This window comes from Lissotriton helveticus, chromosome 1_1 (assembly GCF_964261635.1).
Source record: "Lissotriton helveticus chromosome 1_1, aLisHel1.1, whole genome shotgun sequence".
Classification (NCBI taxonomy): Eukaryota; Metazoa; Chordata; class Amphibia; order Caudata; family Salamandridae; genus Lissotriton; species Lissotriton helveticus.
The window spans coordinates 1,370,729,829-1,370,756,402 of record NC_136057.1 but is presented as its reverse complement, the minus strand read 5'-3'; the positions used below and the strand labels follow the sequence as shown (position 1 = coordinate 1,370,756,402).

Here is a 26,574-nt window from a genome sequence, read left to right as displayed (position 1 = left end):
AGGGGATTGTAGGGTGGTGTGCCTTGCGTGGATCCTATGTGATTTTCTTACCTACAATGTCATGCAAACCTCAAATCACACATTTTCCTTACATTTCTTTGATGGGTACCTCTGGAATCTGCAAAATTGCTAAAACTCAGATTACTAAATCAGGTTTGTTTTTTTGACAGGAAATGTTGAAGTTTCTACAATACTTTTGAAGCATTTTTTGCTGTGGACACTAGTAGTTTTTTTTCTGATGGGAACAAGTGGAGGAATGCTGAGCAGTAGGAATTTTGCATGTAAATTCAGGGATGTGGAATTCCTATAGCCCGATGCCCTGGACATATTGTTTGGGGTTCAGGGCAACAAGTTTTCAAGTTTATTTTGTCCTTGGGACTAGTAGGCCCAACCCCCTACAGCACAAACCCTTTGGCTGCCAGTTTACAGTACCACATGATGGATCAGAGAAAGGCATAGCCTGCAGTTAAGGTAATGTTTGTGTCCATGAGTTAATGTTGTTAAAACTTTTATTTATGGTTCATTAACTCGTTAGCTGCTTCGAACGTTCCGCGCCAGTGCGGAACATTCGAAGAAACGGGCGGGTTGCAACGACCAACGGTCGTTCGCAGCACCAGCCAGGTAGGGCTCCCGTTGGCCGACGGGAGCATGGAACAGGTTAATGTAAAGCCTTTAATATTAGGGTGAGCGTTCTAAGCAAATGTTCTAAGCTTAGATTGCACTACTGACCGTGGTTCCAGTTTTAAAATGTATACACACGTTTTGAATGTTTAGCAATATGAGGGTATGTATCATGCTCCCAGAATGCTTGCAAAATAAAATGTTCACAAAAAAAAAAAATGCAAAAACATTTTGCTAGCTAGCTGGCGACCGAGATGGCTGCTTAGACGCTCGGCTCCGTGAGCCTTCTCACCCCGCGCATACATCCTGGCAATTATCCTGAGCCGTAACGGCATATTCGAGTAGGCGAAGGAAAACTTTCACTGACCGTCTGCTCCTGAGGCTTTTACGTGCGGCATGCCCCTGGAAATGTCCCTGACTGTTTTGCGGCCTTCGCAGAGCTGGGACCGGGGTGTCGAGTGAGGAGGGCAGCCGGCCTCGACTGCGACAACAGCAGCCTCTGGTGGAGGTGAGGAGTCGGCCGGAGGGCACCGGAGATCTGATGGGCCGATGGTGACAGTGCCGACCCAGTCCATCTAGCGGAGTGCTTTGTGGGATGTGCGGTACAGCAGGGTCGAGGGGAGTGCACGATGCTTGGCCCCCTTTCCAGTGTTGTGTCCGGGCATGTCTAATGGCTTCCTCCAGAATCGGCGGGCGGCTCCCAGGGAGCGGCAGGGATTTTGTTTAGCCTTTTGGTGGCCCTTCGCTGAGAAGCCTGCCTTGACCTGCGGGGTCCCCGTTGTGAATCCTGTTGCGCCTTAGTGTTGGGCCCGGTCCCGAGGTGAGGTGGAGAAGGTCGAGGCCGGATCAGCTAAGATGGCGGATGACACCCTCTTACGCAGACCACATCCAGGCAGAGAAGCTGCTGTGAGGGAGAGTCCTGGGGTCTGGCGACACGAAACGGAGCCCACGTCCGGAGATATACTGGCTGCGCTAACGACCTTGCATACGATCCTGCTCCGGGATGCCCGGGATCTGGGAAGAAGGATGGCCGCCATTGTTGTCCCACCGTTCCACACGGGTATAGTTCGATCCCAAGGCAGCGCCGATGTGCCCGCCTCTGCGTCAGTGTTGAGTGCTCCAGCTACGCCTATGTTCGTGGAGACGCTGGACGACCTGATTCATGAGATCGATTTCGACAGACCTGTTGTACGTGTGAGTGACTCGTCGGGGCACTTATCTCTTCGGAGGCTGGGGAAACTACGTCGATCTATGATTGGGGCTGCCCTGGCGGCGTTTCAGCGCTTACCGGATGGTGCGACTCTCCTTCCCTGGCTGGTGAGACTGTGTTCGGACTGGAGGGTGTTTTTGGGGTCAATACTGACACAGGCGGATTTCCGCCCTACTTATATAAAAAGCGTTTTGACACCTCATCAGGGGTATTAAGCGCTATGCAAATGCAATTACAATACAATAAAAATGCCCTCTCTTTTGCCTGTGGATGGGATGTTATAGTCCAGACAAGACCAAAAAGAGTGCGGAGGATTCAGGGGTGATGGTGGGGCTTAATGTCAGGATGATGTTAGCCCTTCTGGGGCAGGATATGGTTCGATGTTGGGGTGAGCCACTGCCCCATTTGTTTTTGGGGCGTTTTTAAAACCCTTGGCATGCGTGTGTCCAGGGGAAAGCCAGATTGGAGGTGAACAACACTCCCCTCATCTCCCCCCAGATGGGGCAGGGAATCTATTGTGCTGAGATATTGCCCCGACCACTGATTCTGTGAAAGTAAACAAGCGGCCTTTCACTTTGGTAATGCAAGGACGTTAGCGTGTCCTGATTACAACTACAAGCCTCCCCCCCTCCCGCTTGTTGGGAAGCTCTTCCTGAGCAGTCCGAGCCTTGAGAGAGAAAAAGGGAAAACACTCTGGTGCAGAGCATCAGGAGGGACCTTTCTAACCCTCCCGGGTGTCGGCCACTGGGTGACAGACAAACTAAGGGGTTAAAAAACGGCAGTAGCTTCATGGTCTATTGTTGCCTTTCTTCAGCCAATCGAAAACAGGCGCTAAACTGGGCTGTGGCGGACTAGGTTTGGAGCCCCAGATTAATTTTTCTAATTTTCTGCATTGATCTCCGATTTACTGCTCTGATTGATAGATGCTTAGGTATGTGCTGTAGAATAGGGGTCTCTACAGCGCCAGAAGTCGACCAGGTCCTGGTTGTTAAGTAGAGATGTTAGTGGCTAATAAGACAGGTGCCACCCACCAACCGCCAATGTAATTTGTCTTACGTGGGATGCATCATGCAGTTAAAATGCCCCCCCAAACCCGCACAATGATGACTGGACTGTGATATCTAATCTGTATAACTGTGGTACAGAATTTCTACTGCCCTGTCCTTGGTGTGTAAGTAGCAGCTATGGTGATCAGTAGGCCATCTCATTCACACACTATAATCAGCCAAGGACCTTGTTTGTGAACATTAAAGGCTCTTACCACAAATCTGCGATTAATTGTAGATTAGTATGGCTACACTCGCTGTCTTTGTCGGGGCAGTTCCTGGTATTGTGTGAAGAAATGCGTAGATCTTAGTCTGTGTAGAGTTTTGGTTTTTTTGGTCTTTTTTACAGGTGGGTTTCTTGAAAAAAATACTCCGCTCTTATGAGCTCCCACAGGGTACTGAAGCGTTTTGTGGGTCACTGTATGTTAGCATCGACAATCGTGGAATTCTTTACATTACACACGCTGATTGGGGGGGCGGGGTAGTGCCATTTGGAAAGGGTAGCGATCGATGCTAGGAATGGGACTGTTTTGATGTATAGTAGATTGGTAATGTTGTCACTTGGTCCTTCGCCAAAATAACAACAAGAACTACGAAGGTGTAACTAAGCAACCATAAACTGGGAGTCTGACTCAACCAGGATAGACGAGTGAGGGAGAAGGGTAGAGAGATAAACGCTCCTGTGAAATAGAATCCCCATCTTAATCTCTCCCCTCCAGGCAATGGACATTTCCTGATGAAAGTAAAAGGGGGTGGTACAGCCTTATCAATTCTCACTATCGGGCTCCTCTGGTCTTATGAGCAATACGTTCCAAGGCACGGTGCCAGAGAAAACACTCGCACCACTGCTCTGCTATCCAGCATTATCATTTATCTGGATCTTGACAGGGCTAGGACTACTCCGGGCTCCCCCATTAACGTGTTGCAGATGGCTTTGCATTGATTCTGTACTGGCTACAATCTTGTCCTGCCTAGGTTTCAAATCCCTAAACTTTTTTAGGTCTCGCCTACCGTTAGCAGCACGCATGCGCTGCCCTCGCCATTCCGAGTGCCTTTTGCAATCGATTCAGCCAAAACTAAACATGCACGCGCACGGACAAAGATGGCTGCTTTCGCCATTCAGCCAAAGCTAAACATGCATGCTTACGTCCGGACAGTCGACAGTCCGACCAACGCCATCTTGATTTAATTAGCGTGGCCTTTCACTTTCAAGGCCACGTCGCTTTCACTGCTTATTTCCTTTCAGTCACTGCCACTCTCCTTGCCTCTCCCTAGCATTCATTTTCTATTTCGTCACAAAACAAAAATCATTTGGTGTCAAGGTTTTCGCACATTTTCCTCGTTTTTTTACATTTGATTATCTCTATGTTTTACTCTCCGACAAGGTTGTCATTGCCCGTGGTCACTGCTGATGGCATTGTAAACAAATCAGACCCGTTTTGCGCTTTCCAGAGCCGCTAACTGACGGGCACTTTAAAGATGTGTCAAGTGTATGTTTTTCCTGTGTAGCTCTACTCGGCACGCAGCTGCTTCTGTCTGCCCCTCTTTGAGGGGGCGTGGCTACAGAAGAGCCCTCGGAGCTGTCCAATAGGGCAGAGCTCCGAAAATTGCCGAAAAGCAGATACGCTAACCCTTATGTTGCTTTGACTGCAATGCGGCCTCTGCAACTTCTGTCGGGAGATGGCGCCGCGTCCTGTGCAGTTGCTTGCTGGGGCCTCAGTTTTACTTCTGGATATCGAAGGCACCATTACCCCAATCCGCTTCGTAAAGGTGAGGGATGGCGAGGTTAGCCTGCCAGATGAAACAAGCGTTGCCATTTACCAGAGAGTAAGCACTCGCTGGCACAGCTAGAAGCACTCACTGCTAGGGGGTGTGACTACCATAGAACCAATGTTTAATGTTAGAGAAACTACAGCTCTTCCGCTTAGTACTTGCTAACAGGCAACACCCCCTCTCACTCTAGGCAGCCAGGCACATCTGAAAGCGCCACACTCCGGAATAGTAGCGGACATGTGATCTGGTGTTGCTTGTGGGTCCTGACAATCCTGTTTATCTGAATCAGCAGCACACTGAATTATGGGGTTTGTAGTTCTTCAAATTGTGCTTTGGCCACTAAAATATTCTGGATAAAATATTCTAGTAGTGTTGAGTTATGTCCAGTACTTAAATGAATGTCCGCTCACTCATTTGCTGGTTGTCTCCCTCCTCCCTGATATTCACACTCCTTATAAACAAAATACTTAGGTAGACTTCCGTGAATCATGGCACACGCTTTCCAAACATTTCCCATCAGTTACGACATCATAGTCTTAAACGTCTGAGTTCACCTCGTTGGAGAGCCAACGTCTTGACAGATTTATCAATATTTATTTTTTATCTTAGTAGTTTTTGATAATGTGCCGCTAAACTGATTTTTATAGAACGCTGTGCAGAACGCTGTGCAAAATAAAGTTCTTTGGAAATAATGACTAATTAGTAGCTGAAGAGAAGATTGAATAAAATAAGTAGTCATCAGAAATGCAACCAATTAGCACAGAGGCATACAGTACAGTAATTGCAGTATATCCGCGAATCCAGAGGCTAACGGTAGATGAACCTATGCAGATCTCGAACAGCAAGGACAGTGCCTTAACCTACTTATCAGGGCACAAGTCTTAAAACAAGCATTTGCAATGCAATAGGTCTCGCATTTACGCAAGTTTAAGCTATTGGCATTGTAAATGACAATGCCTTTTGTTTATGTTTTAAACCCGAAAACAAAACTAAAGGCATTGCCATTTGTAATGTCAATAGTTCAAACTTGTGTAAATGCGAGAACTACTGGATTTGCAAATACTTGTTGTTACTGTTATCCAGGACTCTTCAGCCTCGCTAATAACACCAACAATTGTCTCACACCACACAACTAATACCATTTATTACAACAATCATTTGATCTCACCTGACCAAGGGCAATTACCTATATAAAGGGCTCTAACATGGTGCCAAGGAAAATGGAGTGTCTCAGAAATCAAATTGACTAGCAAGGCTTCGATCTGAAAGTTTGGTACTACATGCAAAGTAAAATGGAAATGTGGGTTCCAATTATCTCAGCTAGTGCTGCGTTAGGTTTCGCAAAACAAGGACCCCGATCACCAGCACAGCCCAAAAATGTCTCCTCCTGGAGGATGGCATATTATCCATGCATGTATCAAAACCCTCATCAGCCTTCACAGACAACAAAAATATTTGCAACCTACTCGCCAACTTTAGCATATAACTCAACCAACATCTTCATGCTGATCACAAAACAACAAATGGAGCAGCGGATAACTCAAAATTCTGTCAAGGGGTATGGAGACTTACCAATGGGTAGAAAAAAAAATACAGAAATGCTACAACACGAGACACCTAAGAATCAGACACTAAGAAGTCACGGAATGCGCATATCCTCCTTTTTAGTGTTAGTCATTCAAGAGGGAGTTATGGTGACTTGAAATGTGGTGAAGAACACTAAAATATTAACAAAATCGTGGAAAACAAATATAACATTCAGACAGGTTCATAAAATATTCCTTCATGATAAAAGATTAATAGCGTAGCAAATAGGTCTTTCTTGAACCACACTATATGTTATTTTCAACTTTAGGTCAGCACAGGAATCTCACATGCATTCACATGTACAGAAAACCCCACAACTGACGAATTCTGAGAAAACATTTATCACACCAAGTTTGGTGTAATTCTGCTCAGATTACTCTGTTCTGGTAAAGAGCAAAACAAATATCTACGGGAGCTAATTTTGATTTTCTTGAACAACCTGCATGAAATTCTAGAGGATGAGACAAGTAGCTGTCAATTTAAATCAAGTCAAACTATAAATATTAGCAACAAAAAAGCAGTGGCAAAGCCAATAGTGATGGGTTCACTGTGCTAAATAAAGCATGTAGAAACCAGCATTTACAGGTGGGCATTTATGCATATGTGCAAGTGAGCAAAATGTTAGTAATTAGTAGGAAAGAAAAATGCATTTTAGTTCCTCATGCGCTGCAAGGCATTTTCCTACTTTGGCGGTGGAAAGATACACTTCAACAGCATTAAGTGATTGAGAAGCAGTCCACAGAATGGAGTCAAGATGCGACTGACGTATTGTATAGAAAATAAAGCTGTTTAGATAGCTACACGCTGTCAAACCCAGTCATAAAACAAAAAAATACATGTCTAATCGACTGAGCAGTTCATCCATATATTCATTATCCCTATCGCTGACTTGGTGATTCATAATACATTATATATATATTCATACAATACACACATGCACGCACACACACCGTGAGCACAGGAGACACCCTGTTCCGGTGCAATCCAGCTCGGCATACTTTGCGTTCAGGAATGTCATCTTTCAAGATTGGCCTCTTTCAGCTCGGCAACCTACTTGTCCTCAGTCACCTGGCAAATGAGATTGTCAAAACACAAAGTTTCCAACCAACACTGACTTTCACAAGTTGCAGGCATGTCCTTCATACGGTACCTGGGTTGGGCTCCAGGGGGGGGAAAAAATCACACAAAGAAAAGCAAAATAGGCAGACACAATGTGCAAAAACAGACCAACCACGGAACCCAGCCATCGTCACTTATCCTGCCTAGAGGGACCCTACACACTGCATGGCGTCGGACTTACAACCCACCACTCGGTAGCAACTAACCCCCACCACACCAAACTCTCCTTACACATTCTATCTACCACTCGCAAACCCTTTAGTTCTATGTTGTCAAAAACAGGTACTGCGATGAGCACCACAGCAGGTGGTAGGACCAGACGTTTCAAGAGGTTGTCCTTTTTGCTACAGAATCAGATACATGAAGTCTGTTAGTTGTCATAGTAAGTGTCACTCATGTACGTCAAAGCCAGCTGAATAGTGACTAGTGGGTCTCTTAACAAGGGGAGAGATCATTTATTCTTTTACCTTAGTATCGATGTCTCCTGCCCTCACCTTGATTTCAAAAACAGCTTTAAATATTAAAGCTCAGTCATGGCTTTACAAACATGGTTCAACAAGTTGATGAGGGATGGCATACTCTATTATCAGCCTTAGATGGATGATTTTTGTACTACTAGGGAAATTCCATCTCCTTAAAGTAGCAAACAGTGAAATCCATTTGGGGCAGTGCAGTATACATTCATTTTGCACAGACTCATGGTAAGGTACCAGCAGCCCACAATTACATTCAGGAAGGAGACAAGCAAGAGAAGATCATTCATCTGTACTACAATGGCTCCAGACCAATCTGGAAATTAGCTCTATGTTAATTCAGGCAACACAGGAGCACAACAGCTGCGACCAAGCGGAACCCAAACTATCCCCACCTCCCCTTTTGCTACACCCGCCCTCCAAACTCCCTCACTCCACAAGTATCCCACACATATCGTAAGAAGCAGACCACTGGAAGGGTACAACAGTATTTACATCAGTTTCCCATTCCCATTGTCTGAAACAAACAAGCCCTCCTTCATGAGCTGCAGGGAAGATAAAAAAGAAAAAATATGGGGAGAGGAATGCTTGCAATAACCCCTTCGACGCTGATGACGAGCTGGGCTCGTCATGAGGTAGCCTCCTCGCACGCTCATGACGAGCCCAGCTCGTCATGTAAAGTGCGAATCCCTAAAACCCAGCGTACGGGCGGAAATCCTACCGCACGCATGCGGATAAGTCTAACCACTGGAAATCGAGAGGGGTAGCACTCCAAACCATCCATCATTCTTTTGCCCACAATGCCAGCTCGGTTTGGTACCAGACATACAATCAGCTCCAGCCCAAAATGCCAAGCCAATGGTTAGACTTATTGAAAGCATCCATCATCACCTTTTGTGTGTTTGATTTAACGCGCTAAGTGGCCATGGGTATGCCCAGATGCATGTCCCTTGATCACTGTACCACCGAAATCAAGTTACAACCAAATAAAAAGCCCAACCAGCGCGAAGCCTGTCTTGGGTTGCTTGTGTTCCGGTTCAGAGACGACCTGGCTTGGCAGTTCGATGTTTGACTGTCCCTATTGGAGCAGGGTAGAGACTGATTTGCATATGGCTGGGTCTAATCTGATGTGGCATGGTGGACAAAAGAATGATGGTTTGTAAGGCAACCCCAAGGGATTGTCAGTGGTTAGATTTATTGAAAGCATCCTCCCATCACCTTTTGTGTATTTGAAGATCAGAACTAAGCAAGAAAAATCGAAAATCAATCATCACGAAATAGTGCTCAATTAAAAATATGGAAACAAGCAGTCCTGGTGTAGAAAACAACTAAACTGGACAGTAAAGCAAAGTTAGCAAACTGCAGTTTTTACAAAAAGAAAGCTCTCTCAAATAAAACTGAACAACAAAACCAAGCATGGTAAAATAAATCCCACGAGTTACTCATAGCTTTAAAAAATCCTTTGGTTGAGGGAAAGCGATCAGAAGGATATCTCCAATCGCCACCAAGTTCTAGCGACGTCCTTGCTTGCACACCTGGTATTTAGGCCCATCAGTGAGCTTATGTACGCTTCAAGCCAGTGGCTCTCCCGACTTCTGCAGACCCCCGTGAATCGCAACTGAGGCCACCAATTACCTGTTGCACTTGTACCACTCGCTCATTATCAAGGATACCATTTTAATTTTCCAAGTTCGTTCAGATTTACAGAGCATTTTAAAATATTCAGTTTTATATTTTACTTTATGCACATATACTTAATTATTCAGCTAATAATGTTCTTAACAGTCGCCGGTCCAAATTTAAGAATCAAGCTCTTCATAAACTTCGACAAGACAGAATTCTGAACATGTATCACATAGTATAAGATCCCCCACCCGTGCGGTAGGAACATTTCACTGACCGCTCTCATATCTGGGGGGAGGAAATGACAATAAGCAAGCTGTTCATACTTTAGGGATACTTCACAGGGCACAAACCCAGAGAAGAGACAAACCTCCAGACCTCTTCTGTCCTGGTACGTATGGAATTGGCTTCACAACACTCACTGAAATGGAGACAACCTGTGCACACCCCTCAGGTGTACTGTGGAGTCACTACACACATCTGTGGACACTATAGGGAGACCCCCACAAAATCCAACCAGGCCTACATCACGGGATCACTTCTTACACTTTCCCTTCCCAGCAGCAAAGGCATTCCATGAACCTCAGCTCTACCCTGTCATAGGACACTTAAAGTAGATTTTTCCCCACATATAGGACACGCCCTACTGCAGAAAATCAAAGATTATGCCATATTGACATTTCTATAGTCACTCCAGCCTGACACTATACAATATTCAGCTAAGGTGGAATCAGGGAGAGAAGCAGTTTTTTATTAGGTCTCGGCTAGCCGCGCGAAGCGCGTCTCCGCCGAGCCCCTTTTGTCGGCATGTGTGCTTCCCAGGAGACAGTCCTGGCCGCGCGCATCGCCTTGGAGGTGATTTGAAAGTGACACGCGCACGCGAACGAGCGCTGCGGCCAGGCGCGGTCTCCTGTGAAGCACACATGCATGCGCATACACACATCAAGTGCTTCGTGAAATTACAGATGAAAGTAAGTGTATTTATTCACATTGCGTGTGTCCTCTTTTCCCGCCTCCACCCCTGGGGCAATCCCTCGTCTATCCTTGCTCCCCGAACACCAGCCCAGCTCCCTCCCAAGCTCCGGCTGCGGCTTTACCTTTGCAGCGGCGCCGAGCCGGATGCGCGCTCCGATCCACGGAAATGTAACCGGGAGAGCTCCGCCGGGAGGCTGACATCGAGAGGCGCGGGGAGTGGGGCAGCTGCAGTGCGCTTCCACCGACTGCAGGGGGGCGTCACCGAGCGGCTTGCCGAGGAAAGCGGTGGGAGGCAGGGGCCGAGCTTGCGGGAGGAGGTAAGGAGAGGAGGGAGGAGAAACGAGAGCGCGCTCGAGACAGAAGCACGAGGAGGCAGGACTTCTCACGAAAAACAGAATTGAGCTCTAGTTGACACCCCCGGGGTACCAAAGAGTTGTCGGCGTGAAGGAGTAGAAACGTCTCGCCCTGGGGGTATTTACATTTTAAAGCTTGGTGACGCTACTCTCGTAAGTTAATAAAACGTTGCCCATCGCAAATCGTACCCAAGCCACCACGCGTAACCCCAAGAAAACAGACCCCTCAGCTTGTGATATACCACACCCGACCCTTTAGTGAAGATATGTTAGGAGCTCAGGCTCTTAAAGTTTTAAGGCTAGCCTGACTCAAAGAATGAAGGCGGTGTTCTTACCCTTGTGCAGAGTAGTGAGTGTAGAGTGAGTGTGCAGAGTAGTGAGTGTAGAGTGAGTGTGCAGAGTAGTGAGTGCAGAGTGAGTGTGCAGAGTAGTGAGTGCAGAGTGAGTGTGCAGAGTAGTGAGTAGTGAGTGCAGAGTAGTGAGTGCAGAGTGAGTGTGCAGAGTAGTGAGTGCAGAGTGAGTGTGCAGAGTAGTGAGTGCCGAGTGAGTAGTGAGTGCAGAGTAGTGAGTGCAGAGTGAGTAGTGAGTGCAGAGTAGTGAGTGCAGAGTAGTGAGTGCAGAGTAGTGAGTGCAGAGTAGTGAGTGCAGAGTAGTGAGTGCAGAGTAGTGAGTGCAGAGTAGTGAGTGCAGAGTAGTGAGTGCAGAGTAGTGAGTGCAGAGTAGTGAGTGTGCAGAGTAGTGAGTGCAGAGTAGTGAGTGCAGAGTAGTGAGTGCAGAGTAGTGAGTGCAGAGTAGTGAGTGCAGAGTAGTGAGTGCAGAGTAGTGAGTGTGCAGAGTAGTGAGTGTGCAGAGTAGTGAGTAGTGAGTGCAGAGTGAGTGTGCAGAGTAGTGAGTAGTGAGTGCAGAGTGAGTGTGCAGAGTAGTGAGTGCAGAGTGAGTGTGCAGAGTAGTGAGTGCAGAGTAGTGAGTGCAGAGTAGTGAGTGCAGAGTAGTGAGTGCAGAGTAGTGAGTGCAGAGTAGTGAGTGCAGAGTAGTGAGTGCAGAGTAGTGAGTGCAGAGTGAGTGTGCAGAGTGAGTGTGCAGAGTAGTGAGTAGTGAGTGCAGAGTGAGTGTGCAGAGTAGTGAGTAGTGAGTGCAGAGTGAGTGTGCAGAGTAGTGAGTGCAGAGTGAGTGTGCAGAGTAGTGAGTGCAGAGTAGTGAGTGCAGAGTAGTGAGTGCAGAGTAGTGAGTGCAGAGTAGTGAGTGCAGAGTAGTGAGTGCAGAGTAGTGAGTGCAGAGTAGTGAGTGCAGAGTAGTGAGTGCAGAGTAGTGAGTTGCAGAGTAGTGAGTGCAGAGTAGTGAGTGCAGAGTAGTGAGTGCAGAGTAGTGAGTGCAGAGTAGTGAGTGCAGAGTAGTGAGTGCAGAGTAGTGAGTGCAGAGTAGTGAGTGCAGAGTAGTGAGTGCAGAGTAGTGAGTGCAGAGTAGTGAGTGCAGAGTAGTGAGTGCAGAGTAGTGAGTGCAGAGTGAGTGTGCAGAGTAGTGAGTAGTGAGTGCAGAGTGAGTGTGCAGAGTAGTGAGTGCAGAGTGAGTGTGCAGAGTGAGTGTGCAGAGTAGTGTGTGCAGAGTAGTGAGTGCAGAGTAGTGAGTGCAGAGTAGTGAGTGCAGAGTAGTGAGTGCAGAGTAGTGAGTGCAGAGTAGTGAGTGCAGAGTAGTGAGTGCAGAGTAGTGTGTGCAGAGTAGTGTGTGCAGAGTAGTGTGTGCAGAGTAGTGTGTGCAGAGTAGTGAGTGCAGAGTAGTGAGTGCAGAGTAGTGAGTGCAGAGTAGTGAGTGCAGAGTAGTGAGTGCAGAGTAGTGAGTGCAGAGTAGTGAGTGCAGAGTAGTGAGTGCAGAGTAGTGAGTGCAGAGTAGTGAGTGCAGAGTAGTGAGTGCAGAGTGAGTGTGCAGAGTAGTGAGTAGTGAGTGCAGAGTGAGTGTGCAGAGTAGTGAGTGCAGAGTGAGTGTGCAGAGTAGTGAGTGCAGAGTGAGTGTGCAGAGTAGTGAGTGCAGAGTGAGTGTGCAGAGTAGTGAGTGCAGAGTAGTGAGTGCAGAGTAGTGAGTGCAGAGTAGTGAGTGCAGAGTAGTGAGTGCAGAGTAGTGAGTGCAGAGTAGTGAGTGCAGAGTAGTGAGTGCAGAGTAGTGAGTGCAGAGTAGTGAGTGCAGAGTAGTGAGTGCAGAGTGAGTGTGCAGAGTAGTGAGTAGTGAGTGCAGAGTGAGTGTGCAGAGTAGTGAGTGCAGAGTGAGTGTGCAGAGTAGTGAGTGCAGAGTGAGTGTGGAGTAGTGAGTGCAGAGTAGTGAGTGCAGAGTAGTGAGTGCAGAGTAGTGAGTGCAGAGTAGTGAGTGCAGAGTAGTGAGTGCAGAGTAGTGAGTGCAGAGTAGTGAGTGCAGAGTAGTGAGTGCAGAGTAGTGAGTGCAGAGTAGTGAGTGCAGAGTAGTGAGTGCAGAGTAGTGAGTGCAGAGTAGTGAGTGCAGAGTAGTGAGTGCAGAGTAGTGAGTGCAGAGTAGTGAGTGCAGAGTAGTGAGTGCAGAGTAGTGAGTGCAGAGTAGTGAGTGCAGAGTAGTGAGTGCAGAGTAGTGAGTGCAGAGTAGTGAGTGGCTGGCCCTGTTTCTAGCTCAAGCGGCACCGGCACCTGTAGTCTAAAGATAATACCTCTGCCTCAAGTGAAGTACTCTGGTACCCAAGGATGACTAGCAAACAATATTATTCACAACGCTGCTTACTATTCAGCAACATTTGACAGTTTGCAATCAATCTTTATAAAACAATTCAGAGTTTGATAACAAATTAATGCAACACATTGTAATATACAATGCCAATAGCTCAAACTTTAATGCTGCGAGACCTATTGCATTGTAAATGCTTGTGTAGAACTGTGATAGTGGTGGAACTAAGGTACTGGGAGTACTCTAGCCCAAATACGTCAAACTTTTCATGAATCAAAAGGAGTTTTAAAAAGTGATGTCACTATGCCCAATATAGGGGGGAAAATGAGCAAATCCATGACACCGAAGGCCATTACTTTACCAGAGGTAGTTTGCATCCTTATATGAGAGCCAAGCTATTGGCTTTCCCATGAATTGTAGGCAAAACATTTTCTTTTACTTAAAAAATGGTAAACGTCAAAATTCAAGAGGAAATGCAAACCCTCATCTTAAAAGTATTTCACAACTGAACATTAAATTAAATATTTTCAGTCTTTATGAATGACATGGCATATTTTTTAAATACTTTTCACAGAATAAGGGACTAGATTTTAAAGGAAAAAAAACTTGCTGTGCCTTCCTTTCCAGAGGAAACAGAACTAAAATAAAGGCTCCAGCAGTTTGGTCCTCTGCAGTAGCAAACGGAGCAGATTTATGGGCTGCCAGAGAGATCTCTTGTTCATTCATGCTTCATTTCTGCTTTAAACCCCCAGCCAGCGAAGTGAATTATTCAGCCAGCCCCTCCCACAGCGCCACAATATGTGGGCTGGACTGAAGGGATAAGAAAACACTTCAAGTTTGTTCTTTAGTCATACCATGGAAAAAATATAGCGGTTTCTGCCATTTTACAGACAAGCTGGATATAGTAGAAGCAACACTAAGCCTAGAGAGCAAGTATTTTGTAGGGAAGCAGCACGCGAGGGAGACAGCAAGAAAATACATGTGTTCTCATGGAGTGCTGAATGTAAAAGAAAAAAAGTAGCTACTTGAATGTGAGCGGTGAAACGATACAAATTATCCAATCAAAAGGATGATAGAGAAGAATGCTCCACAGAGGGACCAATACAAGAAGAGGAACACAGTAGAATAAGAAGCAAGCAAATAAGAGTGACAAGAAAGTCAACCAACAGTAAGCATGCATAAAGCCCACTAAGCTTCTGGTATGGTCCACAAAATATCTTTAGACAGATTGCTAACATTTTCCTCAAGCAACACCTAAAAATTGACCCTAGCATCAAGAGGAATTAAGCAGTGTGGACTATCTTAGGATCGCACCAGTACGAATATACACATTCAAAACAGTTTACGACCCCACTGCCAAGGAATCGTCATTCGAACAAGATTTTTTTTATAGAAAACTGAACCAGGCGCACTTTGAAATGTATCATCCCTATTTTTGGGATTATTACATAAAACCTTATACCAAAAAAAATCCTTTAGTCAACCCCAATTCAAAAGATAACATTTATATCACATGATTTCATGTATTGCTGTTGAAAATTCTTCTTTTATTAATATTCTTTATGGCCATAAGTTAATCAGCCCAGCCAACGCGTGTCGTCCATAAGGACTTCATCAGGATTTTAATCTTTGCAAACAGATCCATATATCCAATCACTATGGTTAAAGCTCCTGGTTCAGTTTTCCTTAAAAACTGGTCCCTAGTACATTTAAGTAGTGAGACTTTTTTCTCACTATATCAAAGTAATTGCTTTAGTAACAGTCTAAGTGGAATGAAAAAACAATGTTTCCCCCCCTATTTAGCCTTGATTAGAGCAGTCCATCGCACTTAAGGAGAATGCTTACCTCCCCAGGCTGCTGTTTCCCAAATTATACAAGCTATTATTGAATCACAGACCACTTATGCAGATTTCACTAACGAATTAAATATTTTTTGTCTGTTATAAAAAAATAGAAAAACTAAAACCCTGAATATTTCTAGAAAGAAGACTTTCTGGAGTCACCAGAGTCCACACACAGGCTGTCCAACCACAGTGAAGTGTTAATTACAAGTGCACAATCGTGCTCAATGCTGTGGTGGAAACAAAGCATTTCTGTCCATGTGACTGAAAAGGCAAGACAGTCCTATTCTTGTTAAACAACCCTACAATTCTAGGTTGGTTTCCCAGTCTAACTACCACTCAATTATCTTCTTGAACATAAAATTCTAACTGTGCTGTTATGTATCAGTGTAAAAAAAAAAGCCCTAATCATTTTACAGTGAAATTAAAAAAATGGTAATGCTATGCAAATATTAGCATTGCGTTTGCATTTATGTGATGCACCAACCCACTGCATTATGAACGCAAACATACTTGTATACAGAGGCACGTGTATGTAAATATTCATGTTTTTAGTCACAATTGTCTTTGGTACGATTACATTCAAGATTAACGAATGTGGATTATATCTGCTAGTGAGGGCAGTCCCCACACTCGTGTTCAGTATGCATAACAAACAGTGCAAGCAAGCACATGCTTCCAACCACATGACAGGGGTGGGTAGCTAATATATATCAAGGCTAAAAAACAACAACATGACAGGGGGAAGACCATTTCATAAGAGGCGCTTGCCGTGCGAGCACATACAAAAGGCAGGGAACACTAGAGTGCCTGCGATAGCTGACGTGGGTTCCTCTCTAATTTAGGTAAAGGTATTCCATATATGGTAAAATGGGGTCCTTATACTTGCTTGGATAACTGCCTGCCCGAGGTTCTCAAAAGGTACCAGGGCGTCCTTTTGTCAGAAGAGCTATGGCAGAACAGTCTCTAACCGCATTTAATTTGGAACTAGCTGAGACTGAAAGCTGTTTAACAAGTGTATTTCAAGGGTATGGTGTTTCAGTTAAAAATCCTGCGGGCCCGACAACCTTTTACGTATTTATTCACCTTCTGTAGAGCAATAAATGTAATTTTGAGGTCCCCGTCAGTGTGCTAACCCATGGATATTGAGCAAGTGTCTAGATTGGCAACGTATGCTTAGATTTGAGGCATCACATCCTTCTGGTAAAGGGGTAAAGATATCCTTTATTCTCGTTCACAAAGGCTGGGAGGGCTTGTGAGCAGGCTAGGCTACTAACAGTAAGTGTAATACGCAGCTATGTATTTTGTATTTTCAACAGATTGGTATAAGCAATGACAGGCATTTTATTGCCAGGTTCTGCACTATATATGGCTGCTGTGGAAGTTTATTAAAATAAAAAAAGGTGAACTGTGTGGATCCAACAATAACCAGAAATGAGTAATATGAACCCTCTTTTCGCACGTAGTCTTCAAAGGCCAAGAACAGCCACAAATATAAGTTTGACAGTGCCAATATGTGGCCGCTCTACTGGTAGATGTCCTTGCCCTAGTTGTGGCATATCTTATATAGGATTCAGCTATTGCTTAAGAAGCTTTGTTAAGGGGGGGTTGTAGGAAATCAACCTTTCTGCATGGTCACTCCTGACTTTTCGTCTTTTGCTGGACCCTATTTTATTGCTGTTTTTCAGACTCTGCACATTGGGGCACTGAAGTCCAGTCTCCAGTGTATATCTCCTCTAGCCTATGAAACATGGAAAAATTGGCTAATTCCTGATTGGCGTATTTATCTTTTCTATAAGACCATAGTATATGGTGTGGAAATACTCTTGTGGCACGAAAAGTTAACTGTCACCTGTGGACTGCAGCACTTTGTATCACACACTAGTGTCATAAAAAAAACATGGCTTCAGGTCTACCAATGTAGCCTGACTTTTGCAGTATAAAACCTGGAATGCTATTGGTTAAAATAACGCTTTTTGACACATCAAAAACACCATTTTAAATATCAGTAATACACCGCAACCCACAAGGTAGGGTGTATTGTATTTAAAAGTGGGAAATTTAATATTACCCTGTCCCTACAGTGACAAGGACCAAAAAGCTATTTTCACTGGGCAGGATTAGCTGTCTCATGTAGAAAACCTAAGTAAAGATTAAAAAATCAACACTACCTCAGGAACAGCAACAAAAAATAATTAAACCACCATTTTTTTTTTAAATCGCTATTAAAAATTCAATTCAGTGAGGAAGTTGGATTTTAATAAATATTAAAGATAAGTGACTTATTAAGTTATACTTAACAGCCTGTACTGTCAGAGTGTTAATTGGAATAAGCCTCTGCCAGCTCTTAGTCTGTGCTCAGCCTTTAACAGGTCTGAAATGCCTCCAAGGAGCTTAAAAAAATGGGCAGAAATGACCTCTGAACTTGAAACAATATTTAGAGGGGGTCTCTTGGGATCCTGAGACACCACACCGTCAAATCCTGCTCGACATGTCTGTTGAGCGACCTGTAACAATTGGGGCACACTTTAAAGCAAGAGAATAAACTAGAGACAATTCTTGTGGATGACCCAACTGGTCCTTACTTACCAGTTCAGACATGGCCATATGCAAATCAGTCTGACCCTGTGCCTCATGGGAACAGTCCAGCACGAACTGCCAAGCCATGCCTTCCCTGGACCGGAAACAAGCTTCCGAGGACTGGTTTCTGGCCTTACAGCCATCTTCAGCCCGGCTTGCTTGAATCCAGTGGCAAAGTGAGCAAGGCCACTGGATTCAAGATAGCCTGGCTGATGAGGATTATGAATCCGAAACCAGTCCCAGGATGCTTGTTTCCGGTCCAGGGAAGACTTGGCTTGGCAGTTCGGGCTGGACTGTTCCCATGAGGCACAGGGTCAGACTGATTTGCATATGGCCATGTCCGAACTGGGGTGGCTGAGTGGGCTAAAGAATGGTGATGGATTAAACCCAGATCAGTTGACTGGGGGCGAGTGTTTGATTTGCTCAAACGCTCCGTCCATCATCCCTTTTTGTATCGCTTTGTTCGCCCTAAGTGTGGCAGGGTATGCTCAGACGTGAGTCCCTTGCTCACTTGGCCACTGGATTCAAGATAGCCTGGCTGATGAGGATTATGAATCCGAAACCGGTCCCAGGATGCTTCTTTCCGGTCCAGGGAAGACATGGCTTGGCAGTTCGGGCTGGACTGTTCCCATGAGGCACAGGGTCAGACTGATTTGCATATGGCCATGTCCGAACTGGGGTGGCTGAGTGGGCTAAAGAATGGTGATGGATTAAACCCAGATCAGTTGACTGGGGGTGAGTGTTTGATTTGCTCAAACGCTTCGTCCATCATCCCCTTTTGTATCGAAGTGTTAGCTGAGGCAGAGAGGAGCTCTCGCCGGTACGAGGTTCTCTGCAGGCGCTCACATCTATCTGGTACAAGGGATATCATTTGAAGCTGAACTCTCTCACAGAGATCTATGTGGCAGAATAGCTGGATTTCCTTGCAGTAGATGAACTCTCACTCTATTGCGTTACACTGCATGTATATAGCACATTGCGTTACACTGCATGTATATAGCACATTATGAATGTAGCATTTTATCATTCTAGACAGTTAACATAACCACTACACAGCTATTAAGTCTCGATTAAAGGATAGATACAGTTTGGCTTAAGAATCTTCGTGTATTTTGTTTACAAACACTGATTCCATACGCAAGATGGGGCTTGGAGTTCCAAAGCTTAGCCACATCCATACATAAGGCATACTCTACAATCTTAACAGTTATGAAGCTGATTTCCACACCTAGATTAACTATACATTTGTCAAGACTTTACTGGGTATGTCCCATCTGGATTCTTTGCCATCAGTTCAGAGCACCTGCTAATAAAAGCCTTGTACACAATGGTTAAGGTTTTTTATTTCACTCTTTTATCTTTAGGCAGTCAGTGCAAGAACTCAAGCATGCCCACCGAATAGATGCAACTCTCCTGTCTACTCTTTCCCCTTCATTCTTCCTTTTCTGACTGACTTTCTTTTCTTTAATTATCGATTTGAAGGGGTTAGCTAAACAAACGGAACAAGGTCTCAAGACACTGATGTACAAATTACGCCTGGGACAAACTATGCTGACCCAGAAACAGAATTGCTAATGTGTTCTTGTATAGAGAAATAAATAAAACATGTTGAAATTTAAAAAAAGTCTTTACTTTACTAACTAGGCAGTAGCATTCACTCCACAACAGTCAGCGAACCAAAACACAAGCACCAAACATTGTGCAGTCTAGAGTGCGCTGTGGCATAGATTATTGTAATATTCCAATGAGGACTCAAAGGAAGTAACTCTTCGTGGCAACTGTAGGTAGTAAGCACAGGTACCAACTATGTCCAAGGCCTAAGACTACCAAGTCAGTCTAGCACCAAAAATTAACATTGACTTGCAAACTGACTTAGCAGGAGTGAATTCAGTCACCCATTGACCCCGCTGCTCTGAGTAACCTGGAGGAAGGAGGCGTGAGAATGGCTTTGACAGTAGTAGTATCTCTAGTATGAAGTACTATGGGGCGGAGGAGTTCTGACAGGTGGATACTTTCTGATCAAGGGGTCGGTGTCTAGAAATGGGGAGTTCTCTGTTAACTATACTTATATCTTTCTGAAAGGGGCTCTCTTGCCAAGAGGGATTCCGACTGACTCACGGGCAGAAAGGTTATCTGTGGTAACATTGAGATGTTTCGGTCTCTCCACGGGAGGAGATATGTTTGTAGAGTTCTGGCTACGGTGTAGGCGGGTGGGTAAATTACCGTTTCGGGGCTTACGTCTCTGGTAAAATGGGGGGCTGTCTTTACTAAACTGATTATTTCCCCATGAGGCGAGTTTGCTCTCGATCCACCGGGCGAGTGTGGTCGCTATGCAGGGGGGAGCGTTTGTTTCAGCTCCACAGATATGACAGTGGGGGACGCTCAAAGAGGGGGCGGCAGGATCTGACACTAGCCCCGCCCCCTGCCCCACTTTCCCCGGCCCCCCTACCGCCGCGGAGGCTCTCCTGCTCTCCATACAAGGGTGGTCCTACGCTCCTTCCCCGGGGGCCCCTGCTCAGGGTGCGCCGGAGCCGGGATGGCCCCGGAAGAGAGAGGATGGCGAAAGATTGTGAACCCGGGAAATAGCGGCCTTACCTGGGATGTGCAAGCTGCGGCAGCGGCGCTTCCTGTTCTTCGAGCCCCACCCCCCGCGCCTGACGTCATCGCGTAATGCCACGCCTGGTACGTCACCACAACATGGAGGGTCACTGTACAGCTGATGTCACTTAGTCTCCACAACAAGGAGTGGGACCGCCTACAACGACTGACGTTCCATCGCCAGCTCACACCTCTCGTGTCTGCACAACACAGGCAGCGAGGCACCGCCTCCTTAAGCCAACGTCAGTACAACTGAGACGAGACCTCGCCAGCCCTGTCTTTCTGACATGCGAGGACTTATAACCCAGCACCTCACGTTTATAGCCACGCCCCTAAACCCCCCCCCCCCGACACATAAAGGAAATTCTCGATCTCCGATGAGCATATCTGTCGGGAACTAAGCAACGTGTATTGTGAGGTCACAGCATGGATCTATCAACAAGTGCATCTCTGATGGCGTACGTCAATAAAAAGTCAAATAGAAATTGAACAACGGGCTCCATCTTTTCCAAGAGGTCCGTGTTTTCATGTGTATTACATTTGATAATTTATGGAGATGTTTTAATAATACATTTACAAACAATAATACTTTAATCACAACACCATATATACTCAAATTGCCAAACGTTGATAGTTGACAATTTTCCTTTGAATTTTCGGTCGAATGCTACATGTATGTAAGGCTCAAAAAAGTGAGAGTAACCACTGAGCTACAACTGGCACACGCGTGGCGACCTCATTTTACGCCATGTAATCACTAAAACGTTTTTTCCAGTGCTAGGTTTCCTTGTGACACCCTAATCCATGATGGTGGTCTAGTTTTGGCCCAATTACTTACCGATAATCTTCATTACTCCTAATCCAACTCGCCCTTGTCCCAGTCTTTACACCAAGATGTGAATCCCACCTCCAACACTGGAAACAAAGAACAGGAATGCTAAATTAAGAACCCTGCCCACTACAGCTTGGCATTATGATAGGGCAGGGGTCTCCAACCTTTTCTGTATTGGGAGCTACATCTGATCAGAGAAAATCATGGTGAGGTACTCAAGGCTAAGCAAGCCGCGCATTGTTACCAGACGCCTGCACACCCAGCTTAATTGGCTTTAAACCTAATATCCATTGAGCCAGATTCTATGCTTTGAACAAAATACTTTGACTATGACAGGGCTGCAATGTGTGGTCTTTGGTGATGTATGAACATGTGTGCATATGAATGAGCTATATGTGTACTGGTGACTGAGAGACTGTGTCCTATGTACTTGTGGCACAGGACATACCTTTCGCAATATGTGGAACTGATACATGTTTAACAAAAATGGGAACAATTTAAAGTGCAGAAAAATGTTCAGCAAACATTTTCAGAGTATGGAAAATTTTCCTGCAGTTTTAATTTCTCCAACTAAAAATTATGACTGTGTTCAAGAATAAATATGGCACTGTATGGAGAAAATTAAACTGAAGAGTTAACTTTGTTAATGTGGATTCCATAAAACTCCTCATTTACAGTTTTTCACATTTCAAGTGTTACATTTAAATAAACCACCCATCTTGCTCCCATAGGCCTGTAGACATGGTGTCATATTTATAAACAGAAAAATACATGTTTTTAAATGGGAGGAATTTTAAGTGAACATGCTTTATAAAACATTAAGAGGTATTTGGCTTAATACTTAATTATTTTATGAAAAAAGTTTTTTTCACTTTACATTTCTCCCATTGGAAAAAAAATACTATTTTTCAGTTTCAAATATGGCACAGTATCTACTGGTCACTAGAAACAAAAGGACTGCTGCTCTAAAAGTGACACTTTGAAATGGGATCAAATTAAAATGAAGAGTTAATCATTAAAGATAATTTTTCATAAAAATGTTCTCCCATTTAAAAGCATTCAGATACATCATTTTGCTCTCACGCTCCAATATTGACTTGACAAGGGCTTTTATGTAGGAGTTAAATACTTCAGAGCTTTAGTTTTTCACCTCTGTGACCCAACCTGGCCCATAAATCTGACTGAGCACCGCTCATTAACAGACTGCAATCTACTTTAAAGGTGTCTGGGAGCTACTGGTAGCTCGTGATGGAGACACCTGTAATAGGACATAAAATCCTCAACTTTTTACTGTATCTCTAAGCTTCACCAAAGGCCCAGAAATATGGGAGGGTGATTAATGTTAAGTAATGAAGATTACCGGTAAGTAATCAGGCCACTATCTCTACATCCCTCACCGTTGTCTCAGTCATTGCTACATGAGCTATACCAAAACCACAAAGGCCTTTGAGGTCAAGAAATCACACACCATATAATTCAACACCCAATTATTTAATGCATAAAAGGTGATAGAAAAATCCAAAAGAAATATAAGTATAAAAGATTGAGATTCACAAAATGGCACAATTATCATGTTGCATAATACAAACATCAGATCCAAAGTATTCATTCATACTACCAATGCTCTGAATATTATAATGTATAATGAATGTGTGGTCTAAAGACAAAGTTCCAGCCCTGCATATCTCAATCAGAGTAATACTCTGCACTCATACCAAGAAGTCAACACTCCTCTTGTTGAACTTCCTTGAATTCTATCTGAGGCCAAATCCTGTTGGTCAGCATAAGCCATCAAAATTGTTTCTGTGACCTATCTGCTCAGGGTCAATTTTTAAAGTCTTCTTACCTGTCCCAGTATTACCATAGGTGCCAAGCCGACTGAGTTTAGGTAAAAACTGGATCTGTCAAGATAGACAAAGTCCATTTAACATCCAGGCACCGCAATAACCTTTCCTCATCTGGAGTAGGTAAAAAGATAAGCAGAACAATTTCTTTGGAAGTATGAGAAGAGTTATTTCGGAAAGACAAGAAGGATGAAAAGAATATCCCAAGGAGGTGCTCTAAATGAAGAGAGTGGACAAGAAATGGAAATACTCTTAAACATATGTGCCACCAAATATTCTGCCTATTTAAAGGCATGGTTACATTTAAATAAATACCTAAATAGCAATAGGTTTGTTTTTATAGTGGAAAGTAAAAGACACACAATTGATGGACGGAATGCAGAACAAATCAAAACATTCCCCCCCCAGTCAAGAGATCTGGGTTAAATCCATCATTCTTTTGCTCACTATGCCACCCCAGTTTAGATCTGGCCATATGCAAGTCAGTCTTGACCCTGTGCCTCATGGGAACAGTCCAGCCCGAACTGCCAAGCCAGGTCCTCCATGGACCTAAAACAAGCATCCTAGAACCGGTTTCAGAGTTTCTCCCCTCATCAGCCAGGATAGCTTGATTCCAGTGGCACAGTGAGCCCTGGACCCATGTCTGGGCATACCCGGCGCACTTAGGGCGAGGTAGCAAAACACACACAATTGATGGACAGAATTCAGAACAAATCAAAACATTCACACGCAGTCAAGAGATCTGGGTTAAATCCATAATTTTTTTGCTCAGCATGCCACCCCAGTTTAGACCTAGCCATATGCAAATCTGTCTTGACCCTGTGCCTCATGGGAACAGTCCAGCCCGAACTGCCAAGCCAGGTCCTCCCTGGACTGGAAACAAGCATCCTAGGAACGGTTTCAGAGTTTCTCCCCTCATCAGCTAGGATAGCTTGATTCCAGTGGCACAGTGAGTCTGGGACCAACGTCTGGGCATACCCGGCGTATTTAGGCCGAGAAAGCAAAAGACACACAATTGATGGATGGAATGCAGAACAAATCAAAACATTCACCCCCAGTCAAGAGATCTGGGTTAAATCCATCACTCTTTTGCTCACCATGCCACCCCAGTTTAGACCTGGCCATATGCTAATCAGTCTTGACCCTGTGACTCATAGGAACAGTCCAGCCCGAACTGCCAAGACAGGTCCTCCCTGGATCAAAAACAAGCATCCTAGGACCGGTATCAGAGTTTCTCCCCTCATCAGCCAGGATAGCTTGATTCTAGTGGCACAGTGAGTCCGGGACCCACGTCTGGGCATACCCGGCGCACTTAGGGCGAGGAAGCAAAACACACAATTGATGGACAGAATTCAGAACAAATCAAAACATTCACCCCCAGTCAAGAGATTTGGGTTAAATCCATCATTTTCTTGCTCACCATGCCACCCCAGTTTAGACCTGGCCATATGCAAATCTGTCTTGACCCTGTGCCTCATGGGAACAGTCCAGCCCGAACTGCCAAGCCAGATCCTCCCTGGACCAGAAACAAACATCCTAGAACCGGTTTCAGGATTTCACCACTCATCAGCCAGCATAGCTTGATTCCAGTGGCACAGTGAACCCAGAACCCATGTCTAGGCGTACCTGGTGCACTTAGGGCTAGGAAGCAAACAACACACAATTGATGGACAGAATTCAGAACAAATCAAACATTGACCCCCAGTCAAGAGATCTGGGTTAAATCCATCATTTATTTGCTCACCGTGCCACCCCAGTTTAGACCTGGCCATATGCCATTTGTGCTTGACAGATTGCTGAAAACAGAAAAAAAAGTATGTATTTTTATTTTTGCCCCATTTCAATTTCTGACCTATGTGAGAATGGCTCAGAAATGTATTTAACTGACATCCTGCTAACAGCAAGAGTACCAAAATAAATGCTTCAAAACCCATTGAATACCATTGAGTTAACAACTTGCTGTACTTACTAGGTTGCATAAACATAAATAGTTAAGCCTTTATTACGGAAATGTCGGTAGTCCTGATTCTGGTGGAAGCCGTTTTTTTTCTGCTTGAATCATGATTATAAGATATGCAGTAATTACAGAACCACACAGTATTGGAAAATGTAATTGTGTTATTTCTTATGAAGTTTACACACACACCACACACTGAGGGACTTGCAGGGCACTGGGTGGATTGAACGGTACTGCCCTCTTTACCCAGGGAGATTTGGGAGTGGTAATTGCTTCACAGCACTAAACTCACAACAGCGCAGTTGCTCTAGGGAAGCACGGAGCCTACCAACCCACTCTGGTACAGGGACAATAAACTCAGCAGCAGATTAGGCACTGGGATAGAGATGCAGTCAGAGGAAGAGGTATTATTCATAGGGGTCAGCCTTGTTTAGCGGCAGAGGGGATAGTTAATATTTGTTAGAGTGCTGTAAGAACATATTAGTCTGTGCGGCAAAAAGCAAATGGTTGGTTTTATATACACTGAGCCCGCTTCCAAATAAAATTGCCGTATGACAACAGCAACAAGGTGACCGTGGTGGTCCCAACCCAAAGTAGGTTTGGGAGACTAAAAGCTGCTGAATCCATGCTCAACATATTTAAAAAACATGGTAGGACACCACCAAAGAAGTGAATTGTGCAGCAAAATAAACAGCAACATACATTGAACTAGTTTCACTTAAAAACATATGTTTGCAACAAGAACGCATTTGTCTTCTTGTACTGCACAATAAAGCAGAACTGTTGAAAATACCATACGTCTGTCCTTCAGAATAGAACATCTGTAAGTACTAGTTTACAGCACTGAAGAATTGGAAATGCATTACTATGCAGAAGATGATGGATTATATAGCAAATGCGGTAATATAAGTGGCTTTTTTTTCTTTTCTTTAAAAAGGGCCATTCATTGATGCAGCAGGTACTGCTGCCAGGTGTGTAAGTGACCACTGCTGGTTATCATTAATTAAGCAGATTCAGCAGGACTGGGGCCAAGGGGTTTGAGGGGCCCACTGCATCACAATTCTGACTGTCTACCTTTAAAAAAAAAGGGCATAGGAGCTTATTTTCCTTTCGAGCATTGGACAGAGTGCACCCTTGCAGAAAAAGGAGACAACATGTGGAAGCGCTTTTTTTTCTGAAAGGGACAGAGAGCTTGTTTCGATAATGGAGTGATGGTCAGGCATGGTAGGGAAGAGGTGAAAGATGCAGTGGAGATAGCCTTTTACTCAGGACTGCAGTTATCATTAATGCAGCAGGTGTAGTTGCATTGGGGTCCAAGAGTGTGAGGGGCTCACAACACCCCAGTTATGGGCAGCAGTATTTTTGAGACAATACGTTTTATTGTTTGATGCATTTGCTGTTTCATGAGTCTCATGTTTAGTGTGGTTTATGAGTTATATAAAAAATACTCCTGAAATCAATCA

The 26,574-nt window shown here is 44.6% G+C and overlaps 1 protein-coding gene across 1 annotated transcript in view; it reads right to left on the bottom strand.

Moving 5' to 3' along the window:
• Positions 1 to 20,630, bottom strand: part of CSNK1E (casein kinase 1 epsilon) — a 182,037-nt gene extending 161,407 nt beyond the window's left edge. The window contains exon 1 of the mRNA XM_078683720.1: positions 20,476 to 20,630. Within this exon, the coding sequence (XP_078539846.1) occupies positions 20,476 to 20,544 (69 nt within the window). The 5' untranslated portion in view covers positions 20,545 to 20,630. The remainder of the gene's footprint in view (positions 1 to 20,475) is intronic.
• Between the last annotated feature and the right edge of the window lie 5,944 nt (positions 20,631 to 26,574).